At 40.4% G+C, this 12,552-nt stretch overlaps 1 protein-coding gene across 7 annotated transcripts in view; it reads left to right on the top strand.

The window, feature by feature from the left end:
* Positions 1-12,552, top strand: part of PARP9 (poly(ADP-ribose) polymerase family member 9) — a 28,495-nt gene that overhangs the window by 4,294 nt on the left and 11,649 nt on the right. For 3 of the 7 annotated variants that reach the window (XM_065942289.1, XM_065942291.1, XM_065942290.1), the window contains exons 2-7: positions 849-930; positions 1,881-1,914; positions 3,908-4,758; positions 6,750-6,977; positions 8,243-8,458; positions 11,925-11,985. In XM_065942289.1, coding sequence (XP_065798361.1) covers positions 916-930; positions 1,881-1,914; positions 3,908-4,758; positions 6,750-6,977; positions 8,243-8,458; positions 11,925-11,985 — 1,405 coding nt within the window. In that variant the 5' untranslated portion in view covers positions 849-915. Of the gene's footprint in view, positions 1-848; positions 931-1,880; positions 2,023-2,119; positions 2,341-3,907; positions 4,759-6,749; positions 6,978-8,242; positions 8,459-11,924; positions 11,986-12,552 lie in introns of those variants that run through there. The other 4 variants (XM_065942286.1, XM_065942288.1, XM_065942287.1 and 1 more) reach the window with 2 other exon arrangements.

Genomic DNA, 12,552 nt, shown 5'->3' with positions numbered 1-12,552 from the left:
TCAGACACTGTCCAGGGGTCTTCACTCATTCTTAGGCTTGTTTTCTTTTTTCTGTCTTTTTTTTTTCGTTTTTCTTTTTCTTTTGACTTTCCCATGTCTTATTAACAATCTTTTAGGGTTTAAATTTTTTATTTTGCTGTTGTCTTTTTTCTTGAATGCAGCAGTCAAATTGTGCAAATTGCAATGTATTGTCCTTAAGTCATTTTTTAATTAATTAATTTTAACTGAAGGATAATTGCTTTACAATATTGTGGTGGTTTTTGCCATACATCGACATGAGTCAGCCATGAGTGCACATGTGTCCCTCCATCCTGGACCCCCCCTCCCACTTCCCTCCCCACCCCATCCCCCTGGGTTGTCCGAGAGCATGGGCTTTGAGTGCCTGCTTCATGCCTTGAACCTGCACTGGTCATTGTTTTTCATATGGTAATGTACATGTTTCAATGGTGTTCTCTCAAATCATCCCACTCTCGCATAGGCTTGTTTTTCCTCATTACTCTCTGAATGCTGTGCTCACGTGTCGCCATCCTCCTCTTCTAAAAATGTAAACGCCTGCTTCATCCTTCAAGACCTGGCCCTAGCCTCACCTTCCCCATACAGATTTCCCTGCTGTAGCCCATACAGCTCTTTGCCTTCTTTGAACTGCCATTATGGTTTCAATTGGAAGCTCTCAGTAAAAGATAAAAGGTAAACAGTAACAACAGAAGCAAAAACAGTGTTTGCACCTTCACCAATGGAATGAAAAATAACTCAAGATCAGAAATCATCTTTAGTCTTCCTATTGTGTATCCTCACCAAATTCCTTAAGGTACTCATCATTGCATATGCATCCTTCTATTCATTCCTAGAAGGGGACTGCCATATTTGGGAAACGCAAAACAGAGCAAACTTTGAAAGACCTCAGAGACCTGGAAGATGGACTTTTCAAAGGTAAAAAGCATAAATGTAGAAGTAATAAACTTTGATCAGCACATGAATAGTTCTTCCTATGATAGCAAAAATAGTGGGATTTTCAGTTTATACCTGGCATTCTTGTTTGGTTTTAATATCCCAGTAAAAGTTTTCTCCTTGCCTCATGTGAGAGATGGGAAATCAAGAATGTGCTAATATAATCAACAGAGTCAACATGAGGATGGGTGATTTTTTCAGAATGTTGCCTCAGTATCATTTTTATTTTCTCTGCTCAGCAATTCTACTTTTGTAACATGAGGAGTGGAGAAGGAAATGGCAACTCACTCCAGTATTCTTGCCTGGAGAATCCCAGGGACAGAGGAGCCTGGTGGGTTGCCGTCTATGGGGTCGCACAGAGTCAGACATGACTGAAGCGACTTAGCAGCAGCAGCATGAGGGAAGGAGGTGGAGGGAGGAGAAATAAAAGTAAGGGACTAGGAAAAAGGCACCTCATTGGTTTATCCTGAAAATTCCACATTCAGGCTCATGTTATTACATAAGCCATTGAAAGTGGGTCCTTTCAGGTTGATGGGGAGGTGGAGCTGATGAGGCTTTTGTCCCCATGTCTTCTATTCTGTCTAGAGGAACCCCACAAGCCTTTGGAGATTGGAGTCCTCTCTGAGAGTTTGGGGTCTTTTTGGTCTGTGACCTTTGAGCCTTTTCAGGTGGTAATCGCCAACCCTTCATCTCATCCAGAATTAAAAGTACATCGGCCTCTAGGGAAGAGGGGTAGAGTCAGTGTTGACTGGAACACAGTATTTCAAGTATTCCAGGCACATTGATCAAACAAATGTGTTCCCCTTCCCCCCTCCAACCCAGTGCTCTTAGGAAGGTTTCTGTTGCTTTGTGTTTATGAAACTGTATTTGTCATCAGTAATCTGTAAATTATTCCATCTCTATGTTTTTGAATCCACTCTCGCTTTTCACAGGGTGTTGGAGCAGCAGCTGACAGTGAGAAATCAGGTAGGATTACCTCACTCTCACTCTTGCCTCAGAAAATCTTTGCTCAGATCTTTCCTCAGTGGAGAAAGGGGAATACAGAAGGAGACTATCTTCCCCACCAGTGCTCAGGTGCGTGACGGCAGGACCTTGTGGGGACCCAGCACATGCCTCAGAGAGGGACTGCTTCGAAGATGGTGTGGACCCAGCAGATGCGTGTCTCTAGGGCTCCCGTTGATCCTGCCCTTTGCCCACAAGATGGGAGTCTCTTCTGACCACAGCCCTAGAACTAAAACTGGCACGAGAGGTGACCCACTGATTGTCTTCTTGCTCAGCAAGGCTTTTAAGAGCCAAGTGGAACCTGCCTCATCCTCAACGGTGACCCCCTTGAGATTTTCAACCACAGCACAAGCCTATAGGCTCTGACTACTCACGTGCTGCTGCTTTGGGGTAATTGAGGCCATTAGAGGTCTTTCTAGGTGGCTCAGATTAGAAATGGGAGTTGAAGTAAAAAGTAATCAATTACTGTTGTTCAGTTGCTAAATTGTATCTGACTCTTTGGGACCTCATGGACTATAGTAAACTAGGCTCCTCTGTATTCCACTATCTCCCGGAGTTTCCTCGAATTCATGCCCATTGTATGGATATGCTATCTAACCATCTCATCCTATGCTGCCCCGTTCCCCTTTTGCCTTCAATCTTTCCCAGTCAGTGAAATTACTACACTATATCTATTTTAGGACACAGATTTTTTTCAGGTCTCTGAAATAAGGCTGCTCCCTATCCACTGATAGGTTTAGTTGGCATCGTTTTTCCTTTCTTGGTGGCATATAATAATGCTTTAGACCCCATGAACTACAGTGTCACAGGTCAGGTTCTCCAGGAAGCAGAAAATGAGACGGAGTTAGGAATGCTGAAGGCTTATTGTGAAAGGAAGAGAGAAGAAACTGGATTGGGCAGGTGGAGCCATCAGACTGTAATGATAATCTGGCAAATCTCTGCCAGCCTAAGATTGCTCTTGGGCGAAGTTGGACATCAGTGGCCTTGTCCAGCTATTGATGGAGCCACCCTGAGAATAATGTGACCTGGGCTGGAAAGCTGAGGGGCTAACACCTGGAGGCTGCTGGCTAATCATACTCCCCGCTTCACTGAAGGAGGTTATGAGCAGCTAGCACATCATCTTGCAGCCACCTGCAGAAAATACTTTTTAGCCAATCAGTTTTAATTCCACCAAAATCATACTACAAAATTAGAATATGATGAATAAATATTTACCATCCTATTGTTAGTGCTTCTCCCATCTCCTGGACCATGTCCCCAGGAGCATCCTCAACCAATGACTGATAGAAACAGGGTAACTATCCCAGCTCCTTCACCCCTCTGGTGATACAATTCTAAGACACATGGTCTACACTGCCCCTCTGTGGAGTTCAGCTTCATTTTCTTTGTAACATCCCCTTTATTCATTTCTTTCCTTTCCCTGTCTCACTTTCCCACTTGATTCTCCCCATCCCATGCCCCTGGTGTTTTCTGGGATAACCTCCCAAATAAACTTATACTCAACCCCTACCTCAGAATCAGTTTCTAGGAGAACCCAAGCCAAGATATTGACAAAGGCAAACAAGTTATAAATAAAGCCTCCACATATTTTTGACTCATAATTAAGTCTAAAACTTGTGCCTTAAGCATGGGTCTTCCCAAACTCACTATTTTTATGTAGGTTTTTAAAATCTATGAACCTTGATAAGCAGTTTCACACCACCATCATTACATCATGGTGGCTACTACTTATTGGGTATTTACTGTATGGCAGGCACACAACTAAGCATTTTATGGTGATATCATGGAAAACTCTTGGATATCCTTGGTCTAAGGAATAAGGGAGAAGCAGGAAGAGGCCTCGAAGAAGTTCATCTCTCTTTTTGCATAGAGGAAGCTCAGTCTCCTGGTGTGAAGTAGGATTATATCCTTTACAAAGGACCCCTTGCTCATTTATTTATCTTCTCTCCTTTTTCAGAGATTGATACTCTCAGAGGAAACTATAGTCAGCAAATTTCTATTAGTCATGACAACTTCAAAATTTTAAAAAATAATGAGCGTCTGCTGTGTGAAGTCCTCCAGAATAAATTTGGCTGTAACTTTACCCTGGTGTCTCCCGCCCGGGAAGGTAACAACGAGTCTCTACGAGTCTTCAGAAAAATGCTGACTCCCAATGTAGAGTTATCTGTCTGGAAGGACGACCTTACCAGACATGCTGTTGATGCTGTGGTGAATGCAGCCAATGAAGAACTCCTGCATGGAGGGGGCCTGGCCCAGGCCCTTGTGAAAGCTGGCGGCTTTGAAATCCAAGAGGAGAGTAGATCACTGGTTTCCAAGTACGGCAGAGTTCCAACTGGTGGCGTAGTTACCACAGGAGCAGGGAAGCTTCCCTGCCGATACATTATCCATGCTGTTGGGCCTCGGTGGGCATTGATGGATAGCCAGGAATGTATTGATAAACTGCAAAGAGCCATTATGAATATTTTGTATCTTGTCAACAGTAAAAATTTTATGAACACTGAGTCAGTAGCAATTCCAGCCCTGAGCTCTGGGATTTTCCAGTTCCCTCTGGATCTGTGTACAGAGATCATTGTGCAAACTATCAAGGTTTATTTCCAAAGGGTGCCAATAACCAGTAATTTGAAAGAAATTCACCTGGTAAGCAATGAGGACCCTACTGTTGCTGCCTTTAAACTTGCTTCAGAAATCATCCTAGGAAGGAATGAGCTGGAATCCTGGTTAAGTCAAGGAGCCACCCAGCCTTTCAATACTATGGTTGTGAATAACATGACTCTTCAGATTGTCCAAGGCCTCATTGAAAGGCAGGAGGTAAGTCTTTGTTTTATTCTCTTTCACTGCCAAAGGGGATCCCTGAACTGTGTATTACCTAGCAAGTATGTTTTCAGCATATACTATTTCAAACATGGTTTAGAAAGTATCTTATTTAGTTTAAGAGTATGGATTTCAGAGCCAGACCATCTGGATTTCAATATTAGCTTTGCCATTTACTAACTGGATGACCTGAATTGAGTTACTTTACCTTTTGGTCCTCAGTTTCTTCATCTATAAAATTAGGATAATAATAGCACTTATATCTCAGAGTTGGAATCAGAACACATAAACTGCTTAGAATAGAACTTGGCATGTGATAAGTATTTATAATTATTACCATTATTCTCAAGCACCGTGAGAAAATAGAACAATCTTTGATTCTAAAGAGGTAAAAATCTACTATATTCTTTTCATATAGAAAGATTCTCTAGTTGAAAAATCTCACTGGGGAGACAAACCATCTGAATATTTCTAAAGCAACCTATCAGTAATAATAAAAAGTCTCAATTCAAAGTGAATTCATAATATTTCAGAGCATGTACATTTTGTCACAAGACTGGAGTGTAGTAGATCAAGAAGGATTATTTCAGAAGATATGAGTTTGACTTTGATCTCAAGTTAGGATGGTTATGAATTGGCAGAAGAGGCCTGGGTGGTTAGAATGACTTAGCGAAGAGATACAGAGAAATTGACAAATCAAAAGTGATAGGCTGGACTAGTCAGAAATACTAGGTGGAGCTGTAAATTGTATGTGAGTCTATGGCTCTGTGCCAGCGGCTGTGGAGGATATAAATTGTAACTTAGCATTTAGCCAGGAAGAGTAGGGCACAAAGGTGAGGGCATTGACAGGCAGGGGAGAGAGTCAAGGTAACAGTGAACCCGGTATTTCTGGATTAGTGCAGAGAGCACCTTGACGGTGGGGACTCTCACTTGTTCATCTCTGTAACCCTGGAGCTGGTCTCTGGGCATCCATGTTGGTGTTCAACAAGTTACTGACAAATAAGTGAAAGGAGGCAGCAGAGAGCAGGGGCTGCAACAGAGGAAGAGAATATAAGGCTATATTCTCTATTTCCCCCATGGATCCATGGCTCTCCTGTGGCCAGAGTCAAACAGAATTAATCACAAGTGAAAAAATTCCATTTATTGCTTACGACAATTAGAAAGAAGACTGAGGGGATCCCGTGAGATGAAATATTTATTTGATAAATCATTAATATGCCAATTTAAAATTAAAGTGGAAACATCCTGGTTGAATAGCTTATTCCTCTAACTAAAATTTTATTTAATTATTACCAACATTAAGAATTTTAAAATTTGTAAAGGGTGCCAGTGCCTCCAACTTGCAAATTCTGATTGTACTTTCAAAGTGACACATTCTTAATAACCATAAGTAACATAAGTTACCCCCAAAAGGAGCCAAAGCCATCAAGATGAATTAAGGGGCTCTGGGGACCCCCACCAAGAGGGAGACCTACTTCCCACTGTAGACTTTTTCATCTCATTTGTGTTTTTCTTTAACCATGTGCCACTTACCTTAAAAAGCACGAACTATAGGGGGTAAAATTTCCTTATAAATTTTATTTCCATTCTGTGTAAGACAACATGAACATTCACATAGAAACATGGAAAAGTGAAGGCAGTATATTATAGAATGAAACCACTTCTTGATAAAGCTTAAAACAAATCATAGAGAAAGTTCTGAATCTGGGAATATTGGGAGTATAAGCCAGCAAGGGGCTGACAGATGTTTGCAATAAAAATTGTATCATCTACATGTTTAACGTAATTTCTGATTAGCACGAACAGACTTAGGGTAATCAAGTGATCACTCTTTGGAAATTTTATATCTGTTATTAAGTGATAGTTTTGTGGATTTAGGATCTTCAAAAATATTTTTCAAAGCTCTTCAGGAAAATAAATATTTAAATTAGTCATTTAAGAAAAAGTAATTTAACACTGAACCTTGTTCATTTTTTTTCCCTTTTCAGACAGATGTAATTGTTAATTCTGTGTACTCCTGTAATAGTCTTAGAGCTGGGGATGTGTCAAAATCAATTCTAAAAGCAGCCGGAGATGAAATAGAGCGGGAATTATACCAAAATATAACTAAAACACCACTAGATTCCCCGTTGGTACTGGTCACAAGAGGATTTAAATTGTCTTGCAAATACATTTACCATGTGTTATGGAATTCAGGATATTCTGAACAAAAACTGGTAAGGTCAAAATAAATTTATCTTTCTGTGTCTCCAAAGTCTATATAATAGTTTGTTGAATTTCCATCATGTCATGACATTCATGATATGTTATTGTCAGGTGGAATATTCCCCATTCTCTACTACTCTTGTGAATACCTGAAATATTAAACAGATGTTGTGGTCACAAATTATCTTAAGAAGTTTAATTTAAATTTTCGCTTAGTCCATGTCTGAATTTTAAGCGGGCATACCACAGATGGACACAAACATCAGGGCTCCCTATCTGCACACTTGTTCACCTCCGCACCCAGTGGCACTACAGGCCTCTTCTTACATAGGGGCCAGGGATTCAGCCTCTCCATATCTCCTGCCATCTGTTAAATCCCAGGAGGACCTGGGATCTCCCTTCTAATACCATTCCAGTCACATCTGTTACCTGTGAGGTCTTCCCTGTAGTGAAGCACCTGTGGTAAAGCTTAGCTTTCTGGCTGACTCTACAACTGAGCGGTATAAATTACATACATTAAGGACTAGGGGGAACCCACTGAAATGTAGAGAGAGGGAAACTTAATCCCCTTTTCTGTCTTTGTCCATATTTATTTTATCACCATTTCTGATCTTCTCTTGTCTAGAGAGCCCTCAAATCCCAAATTGGTCCTCTAGTCACTCTCTGCTTTTTCCAGTCCCTCAGTTTTCCAAGGTCCTTGCACATTAGTATAATCTTCTTACATTAGTATAACTAACATATTAGTATATTAGTATAATGTAAGAAGGTTATCCAGTAACTTTCCTATTATAGTGTTGTTTGAATGTTGAAATATTGATGGAAGTTTAAATCTGCCAAAAATAAATTACATGACAGATCTTAATGACTTTAAATAAATGTTGACCACTTACTTTAACCTCTCCCTCCTTTATTAAAGCTCTTTATGTTGATCCAGAAGTGGCAGGTAAGTGGGGATAAATTGAAGATTGGCTCTCTAATCCGGGAAGAAGGCTGCATAAATTGAGGGTAATCCCAGTGCCCAAATGTCTTGGCACAAAATGTACCAGTCAGTCACTTCAGTTTCTCAACCCTTTCATTTCTCATCATCTAACCTTATAGCTGTAATGGGTCCCCTGTGGAGTGGTACCTTTCCTGTTCTCTGAGGAGGCATGGGCATGGCCTGAGGAATACTGGAGGTTGGCATTGTAAAATATGGGCAGGATTAAGGGGTAAGTGGGTAAGTGAAGTCTTATTTTTGACTCAAAAGACTAATCTTAAATTTGTGGTTTTCCTATAGACATTGAAAGCTGCGATGAAGGAATGCTTGGAAAAATGCCTTGAACTAAATATAACCTCCATTTCCTTTCCTGCCCTTGGGACTGGAATCATTGGAATGAAGAAGAGTGAAACAGCAGAGATTATGTTTAATGAAGTTTTAATATTTGCCAGACAAAATTTTCAACAATTAGCTGTAAAGTTTGTGATTCTCCCCGAAGAATTGGAGACATATAAGGTAAGTTAATATCTTAGAAATGTCCTGCAGTTCGTTCACATTCATTTACTCAACAACATCTATTTAATATCTCCAAAGTAAGATACAGGGTTTGTTAAGTGCTGTGGAACATGATGATGGTCTAACTTGGTGAAATGTAATTTTTATAAATCATTCACCTCTGACCTAGTAAGGAATGTCATTGTAGAAGCCATGTCTACCCCACTACCTAGCTTTTCCCTTGTCCTTTGTTGGCATTTATTCATCCCTCTGCTCCTTAAAGGTATGCAACCTCCTAGTTTTGTGGGGTCCTTTGCTCCTCCCCTTCTCTTTCCCACCTTCCAGCCTGTTCTCCATGTGGGTAGTTGCCATTTTCTCTCTCTCTACAAGAAAACAAGCTTAGACTTGTTCTAACTCGCACTTCCCTGGAACAAGTGTAAATGTTCTTATTCCTCCTGCTGCCTTGCTAGACAGGGGGAGGTTTGTAGTGTTTGCTGATTTCCATTGCTGTCCTCAAGCTATCTATGTTACATCACTGGAGGAGAAATCGGAAAGAGACAGTCACTGTGGAGTCTCATGAGCCAGTGTAAGCCAGCTCAAGTACACCACTGTCTCATCCACAGCTGACCTGCAAAATTGGTGAATTACCCAGTGATGCAGCTTATCTTCTTGACAAAATTAAACATCCTGTCATTCAAATGAAGTTCACCAATTCCACCTGCCACCCACTGCAGAAGACTATTACTAGGCCCAGATAGGTGCTCAGAATACATCCCTGGGCTGTCCATAAAGCACCATATCCCTGTAAAAGGGATTAGCTACAAGTAGAAAAGAAAGTGGGGATTCCCTTGTAGATCAGTCAGTAAAGAATCCTCCTGCAATGCAGGAGACCTGAGTTTGATTCCTGGATTGGGAAGATTCCCTGAAGAAGGAAATGGCAACCCAGTTCAGTATTCTTGCCTGGAAAATCCCATTGGATTCTGGCAGAGGAGCCTGGCAGGCTACAGTCCGTGGGGTTGCAAGAGTCGGACACGACTTAGGAACTAAACCACCACCAGAAAAGAAAGTGCTCGTTCTTGTCAACATACAAGCAAAAATGTAAATTGCAGTTCAACAATACAGAAAAGATCAACCGTAGTTTAAGAGCTCCCCTGGGGGGATAATAACAAAAGTAGTTGCCATGAGTTGCATCATCCAGGTACTGTGCCAAGAAGAAGCTAGCCATTATTGTCATCTCCATCTTGCAAGTGGGACCAGAGATTAATATGTACATACCTAGTCCAGTGGCTGAGCCAAGAGTCCAACCTCTATTTGTTGATCTGACCCTAAAGTCTGTGTTCTGAAACACTAAACAAAAATATAGGGAAGAAAATATCTTGAAAGATGATACAGCTTTCAGTATTGTGACTCAAAGGAGATTATCTTAAAAGGTAATTTATATCGTACCCTGAACAATGACCATTCCTTCAGGTTTTTTTTCAGTGTTAACACTACATTTTAGGGCTTCCCTAGTGGCTCGCATGGTAAAGAATCTGCCTGCAATGCAGGAGACTCGTGTTCAGTCCCTGCATTGGGAAGATCACCTGGAGAAGGGAATGGCAACCACTCTAGTGTTCTTGTCTGGGAAATCCCATGGACAGAGGAGCCTGGTGGGCTATATAGTCTGTGGGGTCGCAAAGAGTTGGACACGAGTGAGGGACTAACACTTACTCACTACGTTATATCCATGTGGAAGTGTGACATGTGCATACACATATGTATACTCCTCTAGTCTTTTGCTAAGCACATCTTTTCCTCCTAAATAAGTCTTTCAACAAGGAGTTTCTGTTCAGAAAGAACAGAGGGTAGTTTGCACACTTCTTACTTTGGCAAGGTCCCTACAATCCAGAGAATGGATTTGTCAGACATCTAGAGTTGACCTGACTCAGGAAGACCAGTGTATACTGAACTTACATTAAAGTGATACTTATATTCACATACTGATGAATTTCCAATTCATGAATAATAATGAGCAAATAACTCTCCAGCTGACCTATATACTGTGTTCATTAGTATTTCATGATGATAAAGCTCCTGGGTGGTGCTGAGTATCTACAAAAGGCAATGGATAGTCATTCATTTGGTTATTTAACAAATATGTGTTGCATATCTACCTTGTGCCAGATATTACGTCTCCGAATAAGAAACTCCTTACTAGGAACACTCCTCACATTCTTCACATGAGTTGTTGGTCTTTTGTGGACAGAACTGGGAAAACTGCCAAGTTCTTGCCATTTGGATCTGCATTTCCAAACTGCTTGTTATCCACACCTTCTAAATTTTTGCTCCTGATTAAGTTACAGTTTTCTTTCATTTTCAATTCAAAAGGCTTGCCTCATTGATTTCTAACCCAGGAATGCATACTGACTTTAAGTGAGTTTGGAAAAGAGCCGATTTTTATCCATTTTGTGTTTGACAGCTATTATTAGTTCATTTATCAGCAGATAATATTATCTTGTTTATTTTGGAGGGCAGGGAAGCTCCTCCCTGTTATGACCACTCCAGGTACTAAATAAATATGAGGGCTTTTTTGCTCTGGAAATAGCAATTGCAAATATAATTTTTGAAGAAAAACTGCTACAGGTTAAGAAACTTCATTATTAAAGTTCAGATGAAATGACAATTCTAGACTGTACCTCATTACCTACCATCTTTTTCAATGAAGAATTACTGCCAATTGCATCAACTTTAAACAAAGAAGACCCTGTGTGTGGTGGTTCCAAACCCTAGGAGAGATGAGTTTATTCAAATGGATACTATGACAAAGGATCTACATGGCAATATACATAAATGTCTGTGTGCATACTGTCATATAATAATAATTAAAACAATAGCTAACATATTGAATATTTATGATATTTTAAATATTTATTGAATATTTACAATTCAACGTATTGAGTATTTACAATAACCTGGGTACAATTTTAAGCACTTTACAAGAACTGATCATTCAGTCTACAGCGTGATGTGCATATAAGTTTTAAAAATGAGTTTGTTTTATTGATTACAAGAACATCTGCCACTATTTGTCTTCCTCAGTGATATAGCCACACCTTTAGTTCAGTGCCTAATATATAATTTGTGATTGTCGTGTTGAGTGTGTGTGCTCAGTCATGTCTGACTCTGCAACCCCATGGTAGCAAGGCATTATTATCTATGAATGATTATATTTTGCTTTGGGATGTACATTCTTTTTTATGCCAGATTTTAAGAGTTTTTCCTTTCCATTTTTCCTGTACTTGTTTCCCCTCTATGTTCTAATAGATTGTAGCGCTGCATTGGCTGTTCCCGAGGACTTTTGAAAGGTCGCTTTAAATTTGTGACAGTGGGAATAGGGGATAACAGAGTGGGTGAGGCCAGGCATGGTGAGTGCAAGTAAAGAGGGAGGTTTTGATGACAGTAGCTAAAGCCCCACTTAGGACTCTCCGCTCTGTTTTGCTTCTTGCAGGCTTTCAGCGCTGAAATGGAAAAGAATAAGTTCAAGCTGCAGGGTCCCAACAATTACCGTGGTAAGTAAGAAACTCATGGGTCTAGAAATATAGTCTCCCACTGTAGGCTCATTCTATTCTTGATCATCTGAACTAATGGAGGGAGAAGATGAATACATAAGCCACCTATGTTTCATTGCGCTCCTGCCTGGATACCTGTGTGCTCTATACCTGGCCATGATTCTATTTTTGCTCATCCTAGTTTCATGATATGAACAGAGAGAGGCTGAGTTACAGTCACAGTAGGTAATCCACAGTGTGGGTAGTTCATTCACAAGAAGCTGGGCTATATTTTTTTCATGAGCTTACTAAACCAGTTAGCCTTTCTGTTTTGAATGGAGTGATGTCTAAATCGGGTTACTCGTTAGTAATCATAGAAAATACATCTCAGTAATACCAGATAATAATAAGTAGATTAACCCAATGCTAGCCACCATGAGTAATCAGTGGGATCATGATGGAAACTTTAAAAAACAAATAAAAATATGTATGGCCCAACTCTACAGATTCTAATTCAGGAACTCGGGGTCTGGGACAAGCATGTATATTTTTCACTGCTTCCTGCTCAGTTTGGCTGCTGAACCAGAT

This window comes from Muntiacus reevesi, chromosome 8, assembly GCF_963930625.1.
Source record: "Muntiacus reevesi chromosome 8, mMunRee1.1, whole genome shotgun sequence".
NCBI classification, from domain to species: Eukaryota; Metazoa; Chordata; class Mammalia; order Artiodactyla; family Cervidae; genus Muntiacus; species Muntiacus reevesi.
The sequence above is the reverse complement of the archived record's forward strand: the minus strand, read 5'-3'. Positions and strand labels throughout refer to the sequence as shown.